At 34.9% G+C, this 20365-nt stretch overlaps 1 protein-coding gene across 3 annotated transcripts in view; it reads left to right on the top strand.

Annotated features, from left to right (window-relative positions):
- LOC120543392 (matrin-3-like) overlaps nt 1-20365 on the top strand; it is a 52041-nt gene that overhangs the window by 24265 nt on the left and 7411 nt on the right. For 2 of the 3 annotated variants that reach the window (XM_039776455.1, XM_039776456.1), the window contains exons 12-18: nt 2703-2823; nt 3012-3034; nt 6495-6614; nt 9536-9664; nt 13964-14089; nt 15206-15336; nt 18200-18515. In XM_039776455.1, coding sequence (XP_039632389.1) covers nt 2703-2823; nt 3012-3034; nt 6495-6614; nt 9536-9664; nt 13964-14089; nt 15206-15336; nt 18200-18515 — 966 coding nt within the window. The remainder of the gene's footprint in view (nt 1-2702; nt 2824-3011; nt 3035-6494; nt 6615-9535; nt 9665-13963; nt 14090-15205; nt 15337-18199; nt 18516-20365) is intronic. The other variant, XM_039776457.1, reaches the window with a different exon arrangement.

The following is a 20365-nucleotide window of genomic DNA, read 5'->3' as shown; positions in this document are numbered from 1 at the left end:
TTTGTATTCACTCATTTGAAACCTTTTATTGTTCAGACCTACAGCCACTTAGCACATTGCAATGAAAAAAACAGCTACTATCATTTGAGCTGACTTTGAACATGGATATATTTATCCCAATCTTATTTGAAACATTTCATTTGAATACAGGTAGGCTCCTTTCACCTAACTATGTGACGTCTTGTAAATACTCGGTCCACAAGACACTGTTTACGTGTTGTAATAAAAAGTTGTATAAACTAGAGGCCTACATTCTCATAGAAGTGATGATTTTTTTTGTTTTGTTCTAAGAGTCTTTAAGGAGTATGATGAAGGTAATGAAACAAATATGAAATATTTTGTATAAAATAAAAGGTACATAAATTGAGTTTTTTTTTTTTTTTTTTTTTTAATTATTGTAAAGAATAGCGGATCCTAACCAAGCACATTAAAATAAAACTTCTGAAAGTTAATTCACTTAACAGCCTTTTGGTAAACCACATGTTTTCATTTACAAGCCCTGACACAAAACTTACTACTAGTACATAAAATTAGGGCAGGGTTCAATAACAGTTTTAACTTTTAAATTTGTTAATTAATAAATTTAACATCAGTGCCTGTTGTAAAATGTTTTTATTGAATTTGGGATGCGATAAGGTGGGGTACTATTCCATGAAAATGTTGTTATTGTGAAAAAAGGCATGAAGGGGTTTTGCAGCTAGAAATTTGAATATAGTATTCGATTAAAGGAATCGGCATGGAGAGGGAAGTTCATTTCATCGTATGCTTACAAAAATTAACACACTGAGAGTTCATATATGCATTTCAAAAGACAATGTGTATAGTTCATATTTCTGTTACAGATAAATTGATTAAATTAAACTTATCTCAGACTCCCCTCACATAGAGCAGGGAAAATAATTATTGAACACATCAATTTTTTTCCTTAGTAAATGCAAGTACATAAATTATGTGTAGTAAAGTGGAATGACATGTGTTAGTATTGAACACATGAAGAAAAGGAGGTGCAAAAAGTCATGGAAAGCCAAGAAACCAGCTGAAATCTGTCAGTATTTAGAAAGCAATCCTGCCCCCTATCAGTACAAATTAATATCAGCTGGTTTAGTCTTAATTGATGGCCTATAAAAACGTTTCTCATTACCAAGGTGTCACACAAGACGCATCTCATGATGGGTAAAAGCAAAGCGGTCTTTCAAGACCTTCGCAGCCTTATTGTTGCAAAACCAAAACATACTGATGACATTGGTTACTGACTTATTTCTGAACTTCTGAATGTTCCAGTGAGCACTGTTGGGCCATATTCCAGAAGTGGAAAGAACATCATTTTACCATAAACCAGTCACAACCAGGTGCTCCTCTTAAGATTTCTGACAGAGGAGTCAAAAAAAAATAATCAGAGTTTTCCAAGAGCCAAGGACCACTCATGGAGAGCTTCTGAAAGACCTGAAATTAGCAGGTACAGTTTTTTCAAAGAAAACAATAAGTAATGCACTCAATGGCCATGGCTTCTATGAACACTCCCCGCGCAAGACTCCACTGCTGAAGAAAAAGCATGTTGAAGCTCGTTTAAAGTTTGTTGTACAACGTTTGGACAAGCCAATGAAATACTGGAAGAATTTATTCTGGTCAGATGAAACCAAAATTGAACTCTTTGGATGCCCTTGCATACACCATGTTTGGAGGAGAAATGACACTGCACATCACCCCAAAATACTGGCAGACTTCATATAATTGAAGGAAGGATGAATGGAGAAATGTACCAGGACATTCATAAGAATCTGCTGCTATCTACCAGGATGCTGAAGATGAAACGAGGATGGACATTTCTGCAAGACAATGATCCCAAACACACAGCCAAGGAAACTTTCATTTCGTTTGAGAGGAAGAAAATAAATCTGCTAGAATGGCCCAGTCAATCACCCAACTTGAAAACAATGGAAAATGTATGGAAAGAACTGAAGATCAGAGCTCTTAGAAGAGGCCCCCAGAACGTTCAAGATTTGAAGACAGTTTGTGTGAAAGAATGGGCTAAAATCACACTTGAGCAATGCATGCGACTAGTTTCTCCATACAGGTAGCATCTTGAAGCTGCCATTACCAGCAAAGGCTTTTCTACTAAGAATTTTAGTAAGCGTGTTCAAAACTTATTCCCTGTGTCATTCCACTATTGCACAACTTAATTTATGGACGTATTTGTTTTGATTTCTTTGTGTGTGGATTACTTGGTTTGTTACCTATACCTGGTGTACATTTAATGTCAATAGTCCAGTTATAAATATATTTACTCAGAAACATTTTGATGCATACAATACTTATTTTTCCTGCTGCATATCTATACTTCACCTAAATTATCTTGAAGCTTCTGTATAGGAGTAATTTAATGGAACTGTATCGGCAACTTAAGCTCACACCAGCTTCTAACATTATTACGTTTTCTAATGTGCTTATGAATTTAAGGATTCCTTATATCCAGAACCTGCCCCAGTAGCACTAGGGCACAAGATGGTTGCTGAGATGCCAGTCAGTTACCCTCCTGAATAATATGCCAGTTTAGAGTTGTTTGTTGCCTTATGCTTATTTGAGCTGCCATTGGCAAAAACAGATTTGCAGCCCAGAAATATACCGTCCATCATCACTTTTTTTACAGGTAAAAACCTTGCTTTGCAGTGATCTTACATCTTGCACTCATTTGTTTGTTGTAGGAAGAACTTCTTGAGCCTGAAGATATGGAAGATTTTGTTACTTTAGATGAGGTTGGAGATGATGAAGATGCAGATATATCAGGAATTTATTCAGGGACAAAAACAGGTTCTCTTTCTAGAAGTAAGTTCTGTAATATACAGTATATAGAATGTATATTTTATATGTTTTAGAATTTTGTTCTTCATACATAATCCTTATGCAAGAGTCTTTCTTAGAACCCCTTTAAAAAAAGGAATTGGCACTTCTATGTGTGTATTGCTCATTTTGTTTAAATTTGCTGTCTATAATTGTTTATGCTTAATTTTCAGATCATGACAGAAGACAATTGCAGGTTAGTTAAATTTATCTTCTGCCTTCCCAAGTAAAATAAAAAAATGTATGTTAATACTTTTAATAGGCATGGTTCCTTGAAGGAAGTGGTTCATTTTGGTAGTTTTGTGTTGCTTCCTCACGCCTGGATTCAATTCCCAGTCTGACCATTTTTTGCGTGGAGTTTGCACATTTCAGGCAGGTAATTTGCATAAGTAAAGAAGGTTTGTTCACAAAAGAAAAGGCATACTATATGTTTTGTTCTACTTTTTGTACACATAGTTGTCTGCTTATATATTTACTAAAATGTATTTATCCATACATTTTAAAGATCAATTCGGTAACACTTTTTTTACATTAAGTGTCCATAATTACACTGTAACTACTTTGTAATTACCTGTATAAGTACAGTGTAACTGAGTTACTACTCCGTACTTACTGTGTAATACAAAGTAACACTATAGTTAATTACTCAGTTGTCATTGCACAGTTAATATAATTACAATGTAACAATTTATCACTGAACCGAAAACAAGTGTACTTTACATAGTTAAATTGTATCTGTACTTTCAAAATGTAATTAAAACATTAGGGCATGTAACTACAACTATGTAACAGATGTTCCATGGTCTGGGCAATTTTACTGGAGAATTGCAGTAATAACTTCATAGGTTTTCAATGATATTTCAAGATCTTTTTTAAATGGTGAAAACACCTTTGCAAAATGGTTCACGATTTGCCTCACAGATCCATTATCCTGAGATGGAATTCTGCCTGGAGATATGTGTGTAAAATTTGTACGTTCTACCCATGTCTCCCTAGGTCGTCTTGGGTTTTACTGCCACATCCCAGGGACATGTAGGTTGGATTACGTGGCCATATGTGTGAGAGCGTGACTGCTGGTATGTTTGTCAGTGGGCCTTGTAATGGGATGGCTCCCCATCCTGGGCCATTTCTTGCCTTGTGCCTGGTGATGCTTGGAATGGCTCTGCGGCCCAGTGTACCTTGATTGAATGATGCAAGTTTAGCAGTATTATGTTAGGGATGGGTATAGTGTAACATAACTACAAGAATGTGACAAATGTTTGTTTAAGCAAAACATGTGAAGAAGGTGCCCCTCTAGATTTTGGGGGAAAAAGAGTTAACCATTTTGCAAAGGTGTTTTCACCATTTAAAAAAGATCCTGAAATATCATCGAAAAGCTATGCAGTTATCACTGCAATTTTCCATTAAAATTGCCCAGACCATGGAACATCTGTTACATAGTTGTAGTTACATACCCATAATGTTTTTTTTTACATTTTGAAAGTACAGCTACAGTGTAACTATGCAAGTACACTTGTTTTTGGATCAGTGATAAATTGTTACATTGTAATTATATTAACTGTGGAATATCAATGATAACTGAGTAATTAATTATAGCGTTAATTTTGTATTGAACAGTAAGTACAGAGTCATAACTCGATTACTTATACAGGTAATTGCATAGTTGTTACAGTGTAATTATGGACACTTCATGTAGTGTTACCATTAATTCTAATTTGTTGCTTTCAAGGTTGTTTAACTGCTTTGCAGACTATATGATTCTTCATTACTTTTTTGTGTGTATACTATAGTATCAATAAATATTTTTAGCAATATATTGTAAAAGTTAAGCTTGTACTGCATTTTATGTAATTCTGATCACATTTGAAATATGCTTATGCCGACTGTCATTGGACTTGTGTCCGTTTTTTTTTTTCTCCATCGACCTCCAGCCTCTGGTCATAGTACTGAAAACCGAACGCTGTTCTACCCCCCACTGCTTAAAACATGAAGGCTGCAGTTTTTTTTTTTTAACTTCAGATTTATTATTTTAGTTTCCTGGAAAGCCTACAAGGAGACAGGTTAAAATACAATTGGTTACATTTCTTTTGTGTTTTTTTTTTTTTCCCCCCAATTGGAGCACAGGCAGGTGAAGTGTCTCATGGTCACACAGTGTCAGTAGCAGAGTTTGAACACACAACCTATGGGTTTGAAGTTCAAAGTCCAAAGCTTTAACCACTACAGCACATTGTCTTCCAAATTATTACCCCTTAGTTTAAAAAAAAAAAAATTATTGTACAGAAAAACACTTCACAGTTGCATAGTACTTCGAATACACCTGATTAACTGAAGGCACTGTAACTGACGCCTGTTTTCCAGATTTTTCCAGGAGAAGCCAGGTAACACAGCTGTTTTTATATATATTTCTAACTTTCAAAGTGCAGATATTACACTATTGTTATGTCTAGCTATGTTTATTTTTTTTGTTACACCCCACCTAGTACAACTCACACATCTATTAAAGCTAGTGAATGAGCAACTCTTAAATGTCATCTCTACACAAATGTTTTCTTACATATTAATGAGTCACTTGAAATATTTACAGGAATTCTTAATCTAGGTGATGCTGTCTCTTTCACTTTTTTTAACATGCATATGTTTGGCTACTATATCAATTTTAGAAAAGTGGAAGACATAGGAAGTAAAGAAAAATATAATGAATTCATTATTTATTACTGGAAGAGCTCTCCTCTAAAAAGAGTATTCAGCCAAATAGTTGAAATGTTAATTTTTTAAAATTTTGTTCAATGAAAGCTTACTCAGATTTTATTTTCATCGAATTGGACCCGACACTGACATTTGCATTGGATGGAATACCAGTTTATCACAAGACATATTAGGGCATACACTAACATTTGTGCATTTAAGGTAAATTTAAAGTAACCGGCTTGACCAACAAATGTTTTTGGAATTTGGGGGGAAGTTGGTAAGTATGTAGAAAAATATTTTCAACAGATATTTGGAGAATGTGCAAACATCACATAATAGATCACTGGTCCAGGAGTTGTGAGGTAAAAGCACTAACTGTTGCCCTATTATTTTGCTCTGATTAAGCCTTTTGTTTAGAGTGATACTAGAGGCTTAATTCTACTCCATTATCATCCATTAATATACAGCAGCTTCTTCAAAAAGTTTTTGCATGTTTTAAATTCAAAGGGTTTGGTTATTTTAAGAAATTATTTTAAATCAATTTGTTTAGGTACAGTAACAATCTTTATAGATTTCTTTCAAATTTCTGTCATACTCGGGTTTTATAGTATTGAGATCTGAAAAAGCAAATGGCACACCTGACATGCATTAATAAGGCTGTGGATACACAATGTTTTGCATTTAACAAATTTATGACTTAAATTCATGACTTGAGTTGTGAAAACCTCACAATGACAAAATGTTTAAATTGCTGCGTTACAATTTGTTGTAAAATGCCAACATTTGTCACGATATTGAATGTGATACTAAAGTCACACGTCTTACTCATTGAGTAAGTTTTTATATCTCAATTCTGGAATGCATTAATTTTTTTTTATTAATAAAGTTTATTAATATAAGAAGCACTTTGATGCTCTGAAACACATTTTTGTGATTCCTATGTTTTTGTAATTGTTACATGTTTATAGAATGGAAGAGTGGTTGCTGTTACAGACTTTGAGAAGAAAAAGAATATTGGGAAGGAGATTCTTCAGTTGGCTGAACCTTTTGGAACTGTGACAAACTACATTGTTTTACATGATGATGTTGTAGGTATACTTTATCATATTTAGAGTGGAGTTCCACAGCTTACAATTTAAACTTTCTGTATTGGAAAAATTTTAATTCATTATAAATTAGTCTCTCTTGTGTATTTCTAATACACAGAATGTAAAGATTCAGACTTGTAATGAAGACTTGCATAAATTTACTTTTAGAACCTCTTTGATATCACCAAATGTCAAATGTGACCTCACCAAACTTACACACACATCTACAGCACACATCCTGTCTCTGTACCACCCCGTGACACTCTCAGTGCTAACTCGCCCTTCAACACAGTCGGTTATAATGGCAAGGCCAAAAAGGAGCTTATCTAATCAAGAATGTTGAATTTTAGGTTACGATAGAAAAAGAGGGGCAAGAGCTGATAATGAATGTCAAAAAAAAGAAAATGAAGAAAAAAAGAGCCGCATATAATTAAAATTAAAAACAAAGAGAATAGTCCAATAAACAAAAGGGAAAAGTATCTGAAAAATATGTGAACAGAAATGCAAAAAAGCAACATTTATAGAATGTAAATTAGAAGGTAAAGTAATTCATAATATTTGATTTTATTTAATTTTTTATTTACTTTTTATTACATTTTACTTTTCACTTTTACTTTTTATTACGTTTTATTATTCATTGCCATTAAAATAGACAGTTGTAGTGAAATTCTCAAGTAACTGATTTTTCTATCCATAATAACTAAGGACCAAGCTGTCTTACTCTCGTGCCCCACATACTCTTCTATATGCTATCTTTTTAAATACAATCACTTTCTCTAATGGAGGAGCACCCCGACGCCCTTCAAATGGCTCAGCCTCGAGATAGCAGGTACCCAGCGCCAAACCCCATGGGTTGGCAAACGAAGCAAAAAAAAAACAACAAAGGAGGAAATGCTTGTGCATTAAGTAACGTCAACAGTGATCGTGGATATTTGCAAATTTTGCTGCAGTGGAACATTTTGAAGGTTTTTTTTTTTTCCCTTGATGTACCCATTTCTTTGAACTGTCTTCATATATACTTCCTCAGAGTGGATGAAAGTTTCCAAATCTCATGGAATGCAGTCTTCTGCTCAGACTACAAATAGTTCTGGTGCTTTATTTGAAGTCAGGTACCCTCATATTTCTGTTAAAGCCATTACAACAGTCAAAGATAGTGGTTTAACAGTGCACTCAGAATAACGTTCCCTCTGTGCCAGCCTTTTCATTTCCATTTAATAAGAATATTACCATCACAGTCTTCTTAACAGTGTTCCAAGTTGAGCACAATTACGTAAGTACTAAGCAGAATTAAAGTGAGCTACAAACTTTCACACATGCCTCCAAGAGCATTGGTTGCAGTAGTAAAGTCAGAGAATCTATATAAGTAGTTAGTGTCCTGTTTTTTTTTTTGTTTTTGTTTTGTTTTTTTTTTTTTATTATTATTATTATAAGAAGCTAGGGGGCTTTGCGCAAACCCTACCCCCCGTCGCTCATCTGAAACCCCCTCTTACACAGTGATACAATGGGAAACAAATACATTTTTCTTTTACCTCCTCTATGCTTAATCAGCTGGCTTGTTGCTGCTGTTTGTGCAGTGCTGCGTGATCTGCATGTTGCGTAGCACTTCAAATATTTAAAATCTTGTACAGCAGCTGTCGTCCTTGTATCACGGGACGTTAAAGTGTCTCCGAGAAAATCGCGTCTCTTTTATATAATAGAGATATATGCTAGATTATAATTCATCCTGAGCAATGGCATATGCTAAACATTCCAAGGAAACCGTCACTACCTATGGGGCCTCTCTGGTCTGGTCTGTTCAGCTGATTCTCTGTTCATCTGAGCCAAATCACCAACTGATAGCATAAGTGCTATGCTGTGAACAACCTATCTGCTTGTTCAGAACATGCTGCCTCATGTTGAACAAAAGTATAATGTCAACCACAATTTCTGGTTCAAAGTGCAGTTATACAGGGTGAGTCAAAATTATGTCACACTAATGGTACTGTTCTGTATATACTTGAATACAATTTTTGTGGACAATTTATGTGCCACATGTGTTGAACATGATGGCAAACAGGTAAATCATCTTGTACATATGAAGTATGTTTTTTAAGAATAAATTGTTTCTGCCATTCAAATGTTAACATAATTTTAACTCACCCTGTTATTTATTTAAACTTTGTCTTGAAATATGGTGTTCAAAGCAAAAATCTACTAAAAATCCAGCAGTAGGGTTCAAACGGAGGTCTCCTCCTAATTAGCCCTCCCTTAGTATCTTTAACAATATTTACTGTAAGGCTACCAAATTTTGATAATCCTTACGTTTTGCAACAATACACCTTCTCTGATAACATTCTGAATAGTTAAGTACACACATGATAACTTAAATTGTTTGTTTGTTTACTTTATTTCCATTGTATTGAGAGACACTTCTTGTGTGATAACAATTTTTTCCAGCTTTCTCACATTTAATCGGGGTTTGCTAGTATCTTTACACATGCAGAGCAATTCCAGTGCTTCACAATCCTGATTACACTGTCAGTGTTGTGAGATTAAGATTTCAGACAGTATCTAGCTGGTAGTTTACAACTTCTGGCTTCTTTTTCTATCAGTGAATCAAAATACAGTTTTTGTGGAATGATGTCAGTGAAGTCAATTTTAAAGTTGCTTTTCCACACATTTACAAAAGCTAATTCAATGAAATGGTATTGATATTGATAGATGAACTGGCAGCTAAACTTTAAAAGAATACTCATGCACAAAACTTTAATAGATGAAAATGGAGAAAGGAAATTGAATTTGTTTGACCAACCTGTAAAAACAATTTTAAATATATAAAAATATTAGCAGTTTTTAAATAAAAAGCTGTGAAATATGCAGAAGAGTGTGTGGCGTGTTTCTCCACCCCCATATTCACAAAACAACTGTTTGTATTTTAAAAGCAGGCACTAATAGAACTGTCAAAGGAGGAAGATGCAATTAAAATGGTGGACTTCTACAGTAAAAAAGAACCTGTGGTCTCTGGCACAAAAGTGAATGTCCATCTGTCTAAATCATTCAAGACTTTGGCGGTAGGTTGAAAAATGTGTTATATTTATGAGTACAATTTATTTTAAATGATCCCTGGTTTTTTTTTTAACCTGTTTTTGCACAAGATTACTTTCAGAAGAGGCAGAAATTGAGAGAAGTTTTCATCTTCATTGAAGAACAGATTATTTCCTCTGTCTTTGTGGACAGTTTAGGGGGGGAAATGGCTACAAATAGTAATAACAGAGGTTGAATGGAATTGCTTGCCTTGTTGCCTTAGACTTATGAATAAACAAGTTATGCTCTAAAATATTAAATGTTTTTTACACTTAACAGCTTAATATTACAACCCAACTAGTTTAAAATATTAATAAACTCTGTAGAATCTGCATATTCTCTACATTGTCTGCATATCTGCATACTATCTCTATATGCAGGATTTCGATCAAATCTCCAAAGACCTGCAGATCAGGTTAATTTGTGAAAATTAGTTGACCCTGTGTTGTTAGGGTCGGTTTGTTTATGAGTAGACCCTAGGATGCACCGATAACCTGACCACTGCTGTTTCCAGTGTGGCTAGGATGAGCCCCTGTCCATTGCAACCCAAATTTGGATTAAGTCAGAGAATGTTATTTGACTCTAATGGTTTCAGGCTTTCATATATAAGAATAAAGTTTATCTGTTGTCATAGTATTAATATTTCACATTTTATGCATTCTGCATTTTCCAGGATCATGCTTGTTAATTTTTTTTTTAACTAATTCTAAATTACTTCCAAAAAAAGTACTGGGGATACCACAAGTTTAAGTTATATTTGAATGTCAACACATTAGAAGTTGCCTGGAGAGTTATACACTGCCTGGCCAAAAAAAAGTCACCACCAAAAAAAAACGTCACACACTCTAATATTTTGTTGGACCGCCTGAAGCTTCTGCAATGTCACAAGATTTAGTTCCATCCAGTGTTGCATTAATTTTTCACCAAGATCTTGCATTGATGATGGTAGAGTCTGACCGCTGCGCAGACTTCTCTAGCACATCCCAAAGATTCTCAATGGGGTTAAGGTCTGGACTCTGTGGTGGCCAATCTGTGTGAAAATGATGTCTCATGCTCCCAGAACCACTCTTTCACAATTTGAGCCTGATGAATCCTGGCATTGTCATCTTGGAATATACCCGTGCCATCAGGGAGGAAAAAATCCATTGATGGAATAACCTGGTCATTCAGTATATTCAGGTAGTCAGCTGACCTCATTCTTGGAGCACATACTGTTGCTGAACCTAGACCTAACCAACTGCAGCAACCCCAGATCATAGCACTGCCCCCACATGCTTGTACAGTAGGCACTAGGCATGATGAGTGCATCACTTCATCTGCCTCTCTTCTTACCCTGATGCGGCCTATTAAACATAGACCTGAGTTCTTCTGTTGTTTTTCTTCGATTTAATTTCATCAAACGTTTAAGTGATCGCCGATCACGATCATTCAGGATTTTTTTCCGGCCACATTTCGTCCTCGAAGACAATGGGTCCCCACTATCCTTCCAGTTTTTAATAATGCGTTGGACAGTTCTTAACCCAATTTTAGTAGTTTCTGCAATCTCCTTTAGATGTTTTCTCTGCTTGATGCATGCCAATGATTTGACCCTTCTCAAACAGACTAACATCTTTTCCATGACTACGAGATGTTTCTTTCGACATGGTGGTTTAAGAAATGAGAAGCAACTCATTGCACCAGTTGGGGTTAAATAACGTGTTGCCAACTGAAAGATAATCGCCCATGCAGTAATTATCCAATAGGAGGCTCATACTTATTTGCTTAGTTAAATCCAGGTGGCGACTTTTTTTGGGCCAGGCAGTGTATTTTTGTCACTTTAGTCAAAAAATGCATTTCCAAATCAGTAAAGTAGAACAGATGGCAATTGGAAAAGTTTTTAATCAAATGACTGATTCCGTGGTATTGTATATGTTATGATGTCTTTAACCAAATGATTCTGCAAACCGTTAAGAAGAGTGCAGATCCCAAGTAGATACAGTGGGAAAAGCAAGTACTGAATGTGTCATGTTTTTCTCAGTAAATATATTTCTAATGAGGCTATTGACATGAAATTGTCACCAGATATTGGTAACAACCCAAGTAATCCACACATATAAAGAAATCAAAACAAATAAGTCCATAAATTGTGTAATATAGTGGAATGACACAGGGAATAAGTATTGAACACGCTCACTGAAATGTATTTAATACTTCGTAGAAAAGCCTTTGTTGTTCGTTTCGGCTTCAAAACGCCTCCTGTATGGAGAAACTAGTCGCATGCATTGGTCAGCTGTGATTTTGGCCCATTCTTCCACACAGACTGTCTTTAAATCTTGAAGGTTCCGGGGGCCTCATCTACGAACTCTGATCTTCAGTTCTTTCGATAGATTTTCAATTGGACTGGGCCATTCTAGCAGCTTTATTTTCTTCCTCTCAAACCAAATGAGTTTCTTTGGCTGTGTGTTTAGGATCATTGTCTTGCTGAAATGTCCACCCTTGTTTCGTCTTCAGCATCCTGGTAGATGACAGCAGATTCTTATCAAGAATGTCCTGGTACATTTCTCCATTCATCCTTCCTTCAATTATATGAAGTCTTCCAGTACACCATATGCTGAAAAACAGCCCCACACCATGATGTTCCCACCTCCAAACTTCACTGTTGGTGTGTTCAATGACGTCCAAAGAGTTCAATTTTGATCACATCTGTCCAGGCTATATTCTCCAGTATTTCATTGGCGTGTCCAAATATTATGCAGCAAGCTTTAGACAAGCTTCAACATGCTTTTTCTTTAGCAGTGGAGTCTTGAGCAGTTAATGTGCATAGAGGCCATGGCAGTTGAATGCATTACTTATTGTTTCCTTTGAAACAACTGTACCTGCTAATTCCAGGTCTTTCGGAAGCTCTTCACAAGTGATCCTTGGCTCTTGGATAAGTCGTCTTATTATTCTTTTGACACTTCTGTCAGAAATCTTGTGAGGAACAACTTGTCGTGGCCAGTTTATGATGAAATGATGTTCTTTATGGCTCCAACGGTGCTCACTGGAACATTCAGAAGTTTAGAAATACGTCTGTAACCAATGCCACATCAGTATGTTTTGCAACAATAAGGTTGTGAAGGTCTTGAGAGAGCTCTTTGCATTTACCCATCATGAGATGCTTCTTGTATAACACTTTGGTAATGAGAAAACTTTTTATAGGCCATCAAATAGGATTAAACCAGCTGATATTAATTTGTATTAGTCGGGAGCAGGATTGTTTTCAAAATGCTGACAGATTTCCACTTGTTTCTTGGCTTTCCATGCCTTTTTGCACCTCATTTTTCCCTGTGTCATTCCACTTTATTACACATAATTTATGGACTTATTTGTTTTGCGTTCTTTTTATGGTTGATTACTTGGGTTGTTACCAACATCTGGTGAAAATTTCATGTAAATAGCCCCATTAGAAATACATTTACTGAGAAAAACATGACACATTCAATACTTGCTTTTCCCACTGCATCTACTTGGGATCTGCACTCTTCCTAACGGTTTGCAGAATCATTTGGTTAAAGACATCATAACATATACAATACCACTGAATCAGACATTTGATTTGATTGAAAAATGTTGAATCGTGCAATACTTTTTTCCCCTGTTGTATTATAGAGGAGTATTGCAACAGGACAAAGCAGTCAAAGAAAAGGAGAAAAATATGTCAGTAGTGTGTGGAGTGTTGTTGTGTTTTTTTTGTTTTTTTTTTTTTTTTTTTTCTTCTTCTATTCTTCTTCTCTTCAGTGGGGTGTAAGATCAATCAACTGAAACCCAGAAGCAAACATTTCCTTTTTCCTGTTTTGCTGTTTGACTAAGACATTTTGCATTTTTATGTTACCTGTCAATAATATTTATATAACTGGATTACCCAAATAGTCTAGCTTTGTCCAGCATTGTGGCGTGACCAGCTTATTGTTGTACCAGCCTATCATTGGGCATATTTACATATATACCAATACTCTTTTATTTGGGCCCAATTCAAAGGCACTGATTAATCTAAAAGTAGAGTTTAGCTTTGTTATAACTCCGTATAAACCACGTTAATAATGTCATCAGTTAGCGTCCCACAACTGTCATACAGTGTGAGTGCTACAGTAACTTGTTAAAGGCAAACCAAGCCACAATGTGCATGTATGGTTTATGTAATATGATTAAATTCTAAAGATTTTTATTTTCATACAAGTAAAAAATTGTCTTCAGTGTACTTTCAAGCAAACTAATACATATTCTATGGTTAGATCTGAATATTCAAGCTTCTTTTGTTTTTGTTGTAGAATACTGAACGAGTAGTTTACCTGAAGCATCTTCCATTCACAAGATACACAGATAATGCTGTCTTGAAGCTTGCGAAACCTTTTGGGAAAGTTAGATGCTATATCATACTTAGGAATCGATTTGAGGTATGAATATTTACAAGATTTTGTTGATCTGACTTTTATTTCCCAGACACATTTCCAAAATGACAAATTACCTTGAGCAATATTTTTGATTCATAATTTTCATTTTAACAATGCAAATTAGACTTTACTAAAAATCAAGTATAAGAATAATGTCATTTAATATCCTTTTTCATTTTATAAACTGCTTTGGACTGCATTTTTGTGGTTACAAAGACAGAGTCTGGGGGATTTTCAAAATCGCAACAGTAGTAGTCACCTTGTCACCTTTGTAGATATTGAAAGTGCATATCACTGTATCCTGCTCTAGGGATCAGCACTGGATATATTGTTCATGCATAATCATAGTCTCAGTCATTGTCGCAGCTGATGTTGCGTTCACATCAGCCTATTGTGTGGTGCTCAAGTATCTTCTGTTATTTTTAGTATTATGGTGTTAAAAAAATACTGAAGGAGAAGAAAAGGCCAAAGAGAGAACACAAGGCCAGTCTGGGTATAACATGTGATAAACATAGGTATAAATGGCTGTATTAAATAGTATTTAATGAAAGAAAATCATATTAATAATTTGTTTTGATGATGATGTTAAAATTAATTCTGTTCATTTTCACATATTTTAGTGTTATCTAACCAAGTATATAGGTAATTTTTTGGTGCCCGAAAATGATTTAACATTTTTTTCTATGAAAGTTAATGGTAATTGTGTTTGCATTATGATCTTTTATCTTACACAGAGGTTTTCAGGAATGATCTACCTTTCTTAAGTGGGTGATGTGTCTTGTGTGTTGTTTGGTTTGTAATTATTCATTTTTTTATGAACTGTCGACTCCAGTGACTTCTGAATTTTAGGGCTGTGTATTAAGTTGTATTTAAAAAATATATTTTAGGCTAGATCATTTTTTTAATCAAAAATGATTCACATTTCACACCTGTTAACAGTTTAAGATTTAAGAAGTAATTTTGCAAGCCAATGCTAATATAATCAGCAAAATTATTTAGTCCAACAATTTTTACTAGAGTTTTTCACCCTGTATTATATGTGGTGCAGTATGCTTTTGTCACTACCTCAGTTTTTTCCAGGTTTGAAGCATCTTTTTTTTTTCTGCTTATTTTCAATAGGCTTTTATTGAGATGGAAACTTCAGATGATGCTTTACAAATGTCACAAGAGCTTCTTGCAAATCCACCTGTGTTAAATGGTAGGAAGATGGAAGTTAATTTGTGCAGAAAGTATAAGAGGCTTTCGAGGGGGTAAGCTAAATCTTGTTTTTCCTGATGGTTACTTTTGCTGCTATTAGTGTTTTGTATACTTAGAATGATTTCTGATTCACTTTTTAACAGACTGCTTACGTTTCAATACAGTGATTCCAGAAATGAAATATAGTATATCGTCTTTTTTTAGTGAAATCTAGTTCTGACAAAGTGCAGAAATGTAAACAAATCTGTACTTGATGCATAAAAAGTTTTGCTTCAAGACAGTACTGAGACAAAGTGTATAATGCTACCCTTGTGGATCCAGGTCCCTTGGTTTGTAACCATACCCAGTCATAATCTGTTTGGAATTTACATGTTCACCCTATGTCTTATTTGGATTTCCTGCAGGTACTCTATTTTTCCAGGCACATTCCCAACAATCTGCTAGTTACAGTAGTTTGTGTGCCCCAAATTGGACCCATCTACACCACCCTTGCTTTCAAGTCATTTATGAAGGTAGCTAGAGCTAGGTGCAGCTGATTAGTACTGCCATTGCTCTACATGACTTTCAGCACAGTTTCAAATTTCCAAAATATCATGAGCTCCTAGCATTTTGAAAGCCAATCCTGTCCATCCTGTCCAACAGCGCCAGTGTTGTATGAATGTTTTTCAAAATGGTGAATTCAACCACAATTTTGGCCTGCAACTGTTTTGTGCTGGGGATGTCACTCTAAATTACTGGTGATCAAAATGTATGTTGTGACTATCCACAACTCACCAAGATTAAATACAGTAAATAAAGGGTATGCCTAAAAATTACTGGATAAAAATGTATAGTGTGACTCTGGTCTAGGTGTAATTGATTAGTTAATAATCAAAACATCTCTGTATGAAAGCAGAATCATTGAGAGTTTTTTGTTTAAATCCTTTCAACTTTGTGGCAACACCATGCCAAAAGCAAAAGATCCTCAGCAGTTTCCTGTGAGAAGCATGGTTATATTTCTTGGAAAAATTATAAGATCAACTGTTGTATAATTAGAAATGAGCTAACATTCAAGACAATTGACAGTAGAGCTGGGCGGTATGACCAAAATTCTATATCGCAGTATTTTTCTAAATTCTGCTGGTTTCACAGTATTCAATGGTATTTTTTTCCCCATGCATGAGTGAATGTTAACCACATTTCCACTGCAATTACTGCAGTAGACTGGCTAAGAATAACCTATTCCACTGTCATAAGCATTGTACATTGTACAAAAAAAAATTGAATGTGCCCACAAGTATTAATACAGGTTTGCATGGCCCCATAAAGTGATAGTTTTCAAGGGGGTGGCACTAGTGAAGAGAAGGAATCATATTGCATGACAGATGCAGTCAAAATATAGAACCTTCTTTATTGAACAAGTTTTGCAAACAACTTAAACTATAATTTTGACAACATATTTTAAACCATCCAAAGAGGCATTTAGACTTAGTAAAATATCCAGAGGTGCTTGTCAAAAGTTGTATTGTACTGAACATGTCTTGAAAGGGAGTAAATATTAAATATTTTTTGTAAACCAACTACACTTTCTGTTAATGTTGATCTCTTTCCACAGACACGTTAAAGTGACTTTTTAAACAACTTTACCATCATTAAACTGCATAATATTTAAACTAATAAATAATAACAATAAAACAAATAATAGTGCAACTTCCAGTAATACTATTACACCCAGGTGGATTACACAGTATTCACCAAATAAAAATAAAACAAGTGCAACTTGGTGATGACCTCTTTACCAACTGAACCATCATTTAGGCAAATTACATTAATATGGACCTTGCTTCAAGCGAAGCTATATACATAAATTTAATAAAACTGCAACTTGCATTTATAATGCTAGTTGTGGTATAGCCCTGCAGAATCGTATTAGGGAAACTGTGAAGAAAAAAATACGAACACAGGGAAGAAAAAACAAACTATGTCAAGAACAAAGTCGACCTGTTGACTTTATTCTCAACATTTCCACTTTAATTTTGACACTTATGTCGAGATTAAAGTGGACATTTAATGTGGACACTTTATTCTCATAGTTTATTTTATAATTGATGTACAATGTCGCAAACTAAACTTCATCCTAAAATCAATGTTTAATTTACTAGTTAAATGAATGTAGCACATTTAAATGCTTTGTGTTAAGTGTTCCCTGACTCAGTTGTTAGAGGAGGTGCCAGCAGCAATCACCGCACAGAATCCATTCACTTTATGATATTCCTGCTCTCTGAAAATAGAATGCTAAGATATATTCTTTATCATTTTCATGATGAAATTCATTAAAGTATGTATTAAACATGCACAGTAGTGTGGCGGTAGTGCTGCTCCCTCGCAGTAAGGGGCCCCCAGGTGTATGTTCAGTGTAGAGAACTTCATGGCAGGTGTGACGAGGCTCCAAAAAACTGGATGTATATAAAATATGATTTGATGATCATTGTAAGGTTTTGCATCAAAGAAAAAACACCATAAATGAAATGCTAAATTAAAGTTGCTGGATTATTTTCAGGTTTCAGAGACCATGATTTTTGTGAATTATGCCAGGTAACAGCATGCATAGTTTCTTAATAAGGGGAACATTTCTGACTGCAGAGAGTTAGTGACACTGGTTGATCCATGCTACAGATACTTAGTATTACAATTGTAGTTGTATCATCTATCTTGTAATGATACTCTGCTTTCACTGCTTCCCTACTCAAATTATTATAACTACTGCACAGCCTAAAATTAGGGGAAGAGTTTTTACAGTTACTTCTACAGTATAAATCCTAAACATATGTTACTACTGTATACCATTCAATAGTGGTGGTAATGCTCAGCATGTGTAACCTTGTCTTCTTATCCCTGCAAAAGGTGTATCAGCATCTTCTCCTCTTGAATTTGCAGTTTGAAACCACCTTCTCCATCACCTGATCATGAGGTATCTTCTCGAGCAGACAATCAGAAGGAAAAATCAAAAACAAAAGAACCAGCTGGCAAAAGAGTTCATGAGTTAACAAGGTCCCCAAAAGGAATAAGTAATGATGATGATGCAGGTCCAGCTGTTAAAAAGTTAAAAGATGTAAAAGAAGAACCCACTTCTGCAGTGGCTGAAGATCTGACCATTCAATCCCTGGAATGTCCAGCAATTGATACTGAAGAGAAATTCAGAAAAGAAAATGACTCCTGCAACATAAGTATGGAAACTAGTAATCTTGATGAGGTAAGCTAATTAAATGAAATTGAGATGGCTGATTCATGTGAAAATAAAATTTTATTTCAAATTTCTGCATTAGACATCACCAATTAAATTTGTAATTAACACCTTTTAAGATCTGGCAATTACAATGCAATCTCAGTTTTGAAATGGTTTAGTCATGTTATTTTCCAGCCCGCTCATCTAAGATCGGGGTTGCCAGGGGTGTTGCAGCCTATCCCAGCTAGCATAGGAGACCAGGGAGGAACAAATTCTGGACTGAGAGCTAGTAAATAGTTTAATATAATTTAAAATTTAGTTGTTCCATTAAGATGCCTCAAGATTCCCAAATTATGTAAGTTTTACTGAGTCTTAACAGCCTCTCGTAACAAATATCTGTACAATTCAGATAATAGTGCAAATAAATCTGATATTGACTTTGGTGCTGTGAAATTGAATGTCACTATTTAAATAATTCAAATTAATCCATACAAAGTTTTATTCCAAGCCAGAACTAACATTCAAATGTTAAAGAATGGTTGCTTGTTTTGTTTCTCAGTAATTTCATCATTGTGCTGATCTAGAAAAGCTGCACCACTTCCACAATCTGCCTTTTTATGATGTTGATTTAAAAAAAAATATTTTTCTATTATATTTTTGCTGCAACTGTAGTTGGGGATGGAGTTTAGTTAATTCTGTATGGCAATCCTTGACTGCCTGCACCTATCTGTAGCACTCTGGCATCCCACAATGCAAACAAACAAGTTGTTTCCCATAAAATTGATCTTTTGCCTATACTTTAGTTTTACTTGTATATGGTGGTTTGAATTCTTCTTCACTAATGCTTTAAACCCTTAATTACTAGTTTCACTTTTTCTGCCAGATAATCTGCATAAATTAATGAGGCATACATTACCCTAAGCAGAAACTCCAGTGCTTAATTAAGATTAATTCCACATTTCGATTGTCTTGCTAGGTAAAGAAATTAAAAATAAGAATAGGTTGTAAAGATAAGGGCTCTTAATATCTTTATCAACTTGTAGTAGATGCTATAGTTTAAAACATTCTTTTCCATATGTTTCAGTTTTATTATTAATGGTTCTTCTAAAATTTAATGAAGGACTTGAAAGTGGTGTTTCATTGGTTACCTGATCATTATTACACACTTGGGCTGCCACAGACGATTATTTTGTAAATGATTAATTGCTCAACTATTTTATTAATTAATCTAATGCTTAATTTTGTCCAAATAATTCAAGTAGGCATATCAGTGCTGTATGCGAATAATTCATGAATTTATTTTTACAGGTATATAGAATTTAAACACACAGGAAATGGGGGGAGGGGGGAATCACAACTAAAATAAGCATTGTTAACAATAAAATTTTTAAGTCAAAAATTTTTGATGATTAATGGACTTCATGTCAGCAATCCAACTTGAAACAAACCAAAAAAAGTTTTGGGTTCTTTTAGAACTCAGTGTTATAATGGAGGAACATTAACAGGTCCATGTGCTCAAGGCTAAGACCGGCTCTCTTCTTTGTAACTATATTTCGAGTGGCTGAAAACAGGCATTCGGAAGCAGTAGATGAGGCAGATGCACACATGTGATTTTGCCAAAACACCCAATGTGGGAAATGTTGCCTTATTATCTTTCCACTACTACAGTGAGTTTTCACTTTTGGGAAGAGGATGTTCTCCAAAATAGGTTAGAATCTCCTTTCTCACCATTTGGCTAACTGTGTTTTCTTGTGCATAGTCGTTATTCTCACTGTCATGTGGTTCTTAGTCAGACCATAGTAGTGAGTCCAGTAAAGACACTTGCCTCTTCTCCTCCTTCGCATGAGCTGAGATTTTGATCTCATAGGTGAACTGTT

This window comes from Polypterus senegalus, chromosome 13, assembly GCF_016835505.1.
Source record: "Polypterus senegalus isolate Bchr_013 chromosome 13, ASM1683550v1, whole genome shotgun sequence".
NCBI classification, from domain to species: Eukaryota; Metazoa; Chordata; class Cladistia; order Polypteriformes; family Polypteridae; genus Polypterus; species Polypterus senegalus.
This window is presented reverse-complemented; position numbering and strand designations above follow the sequence as displayed.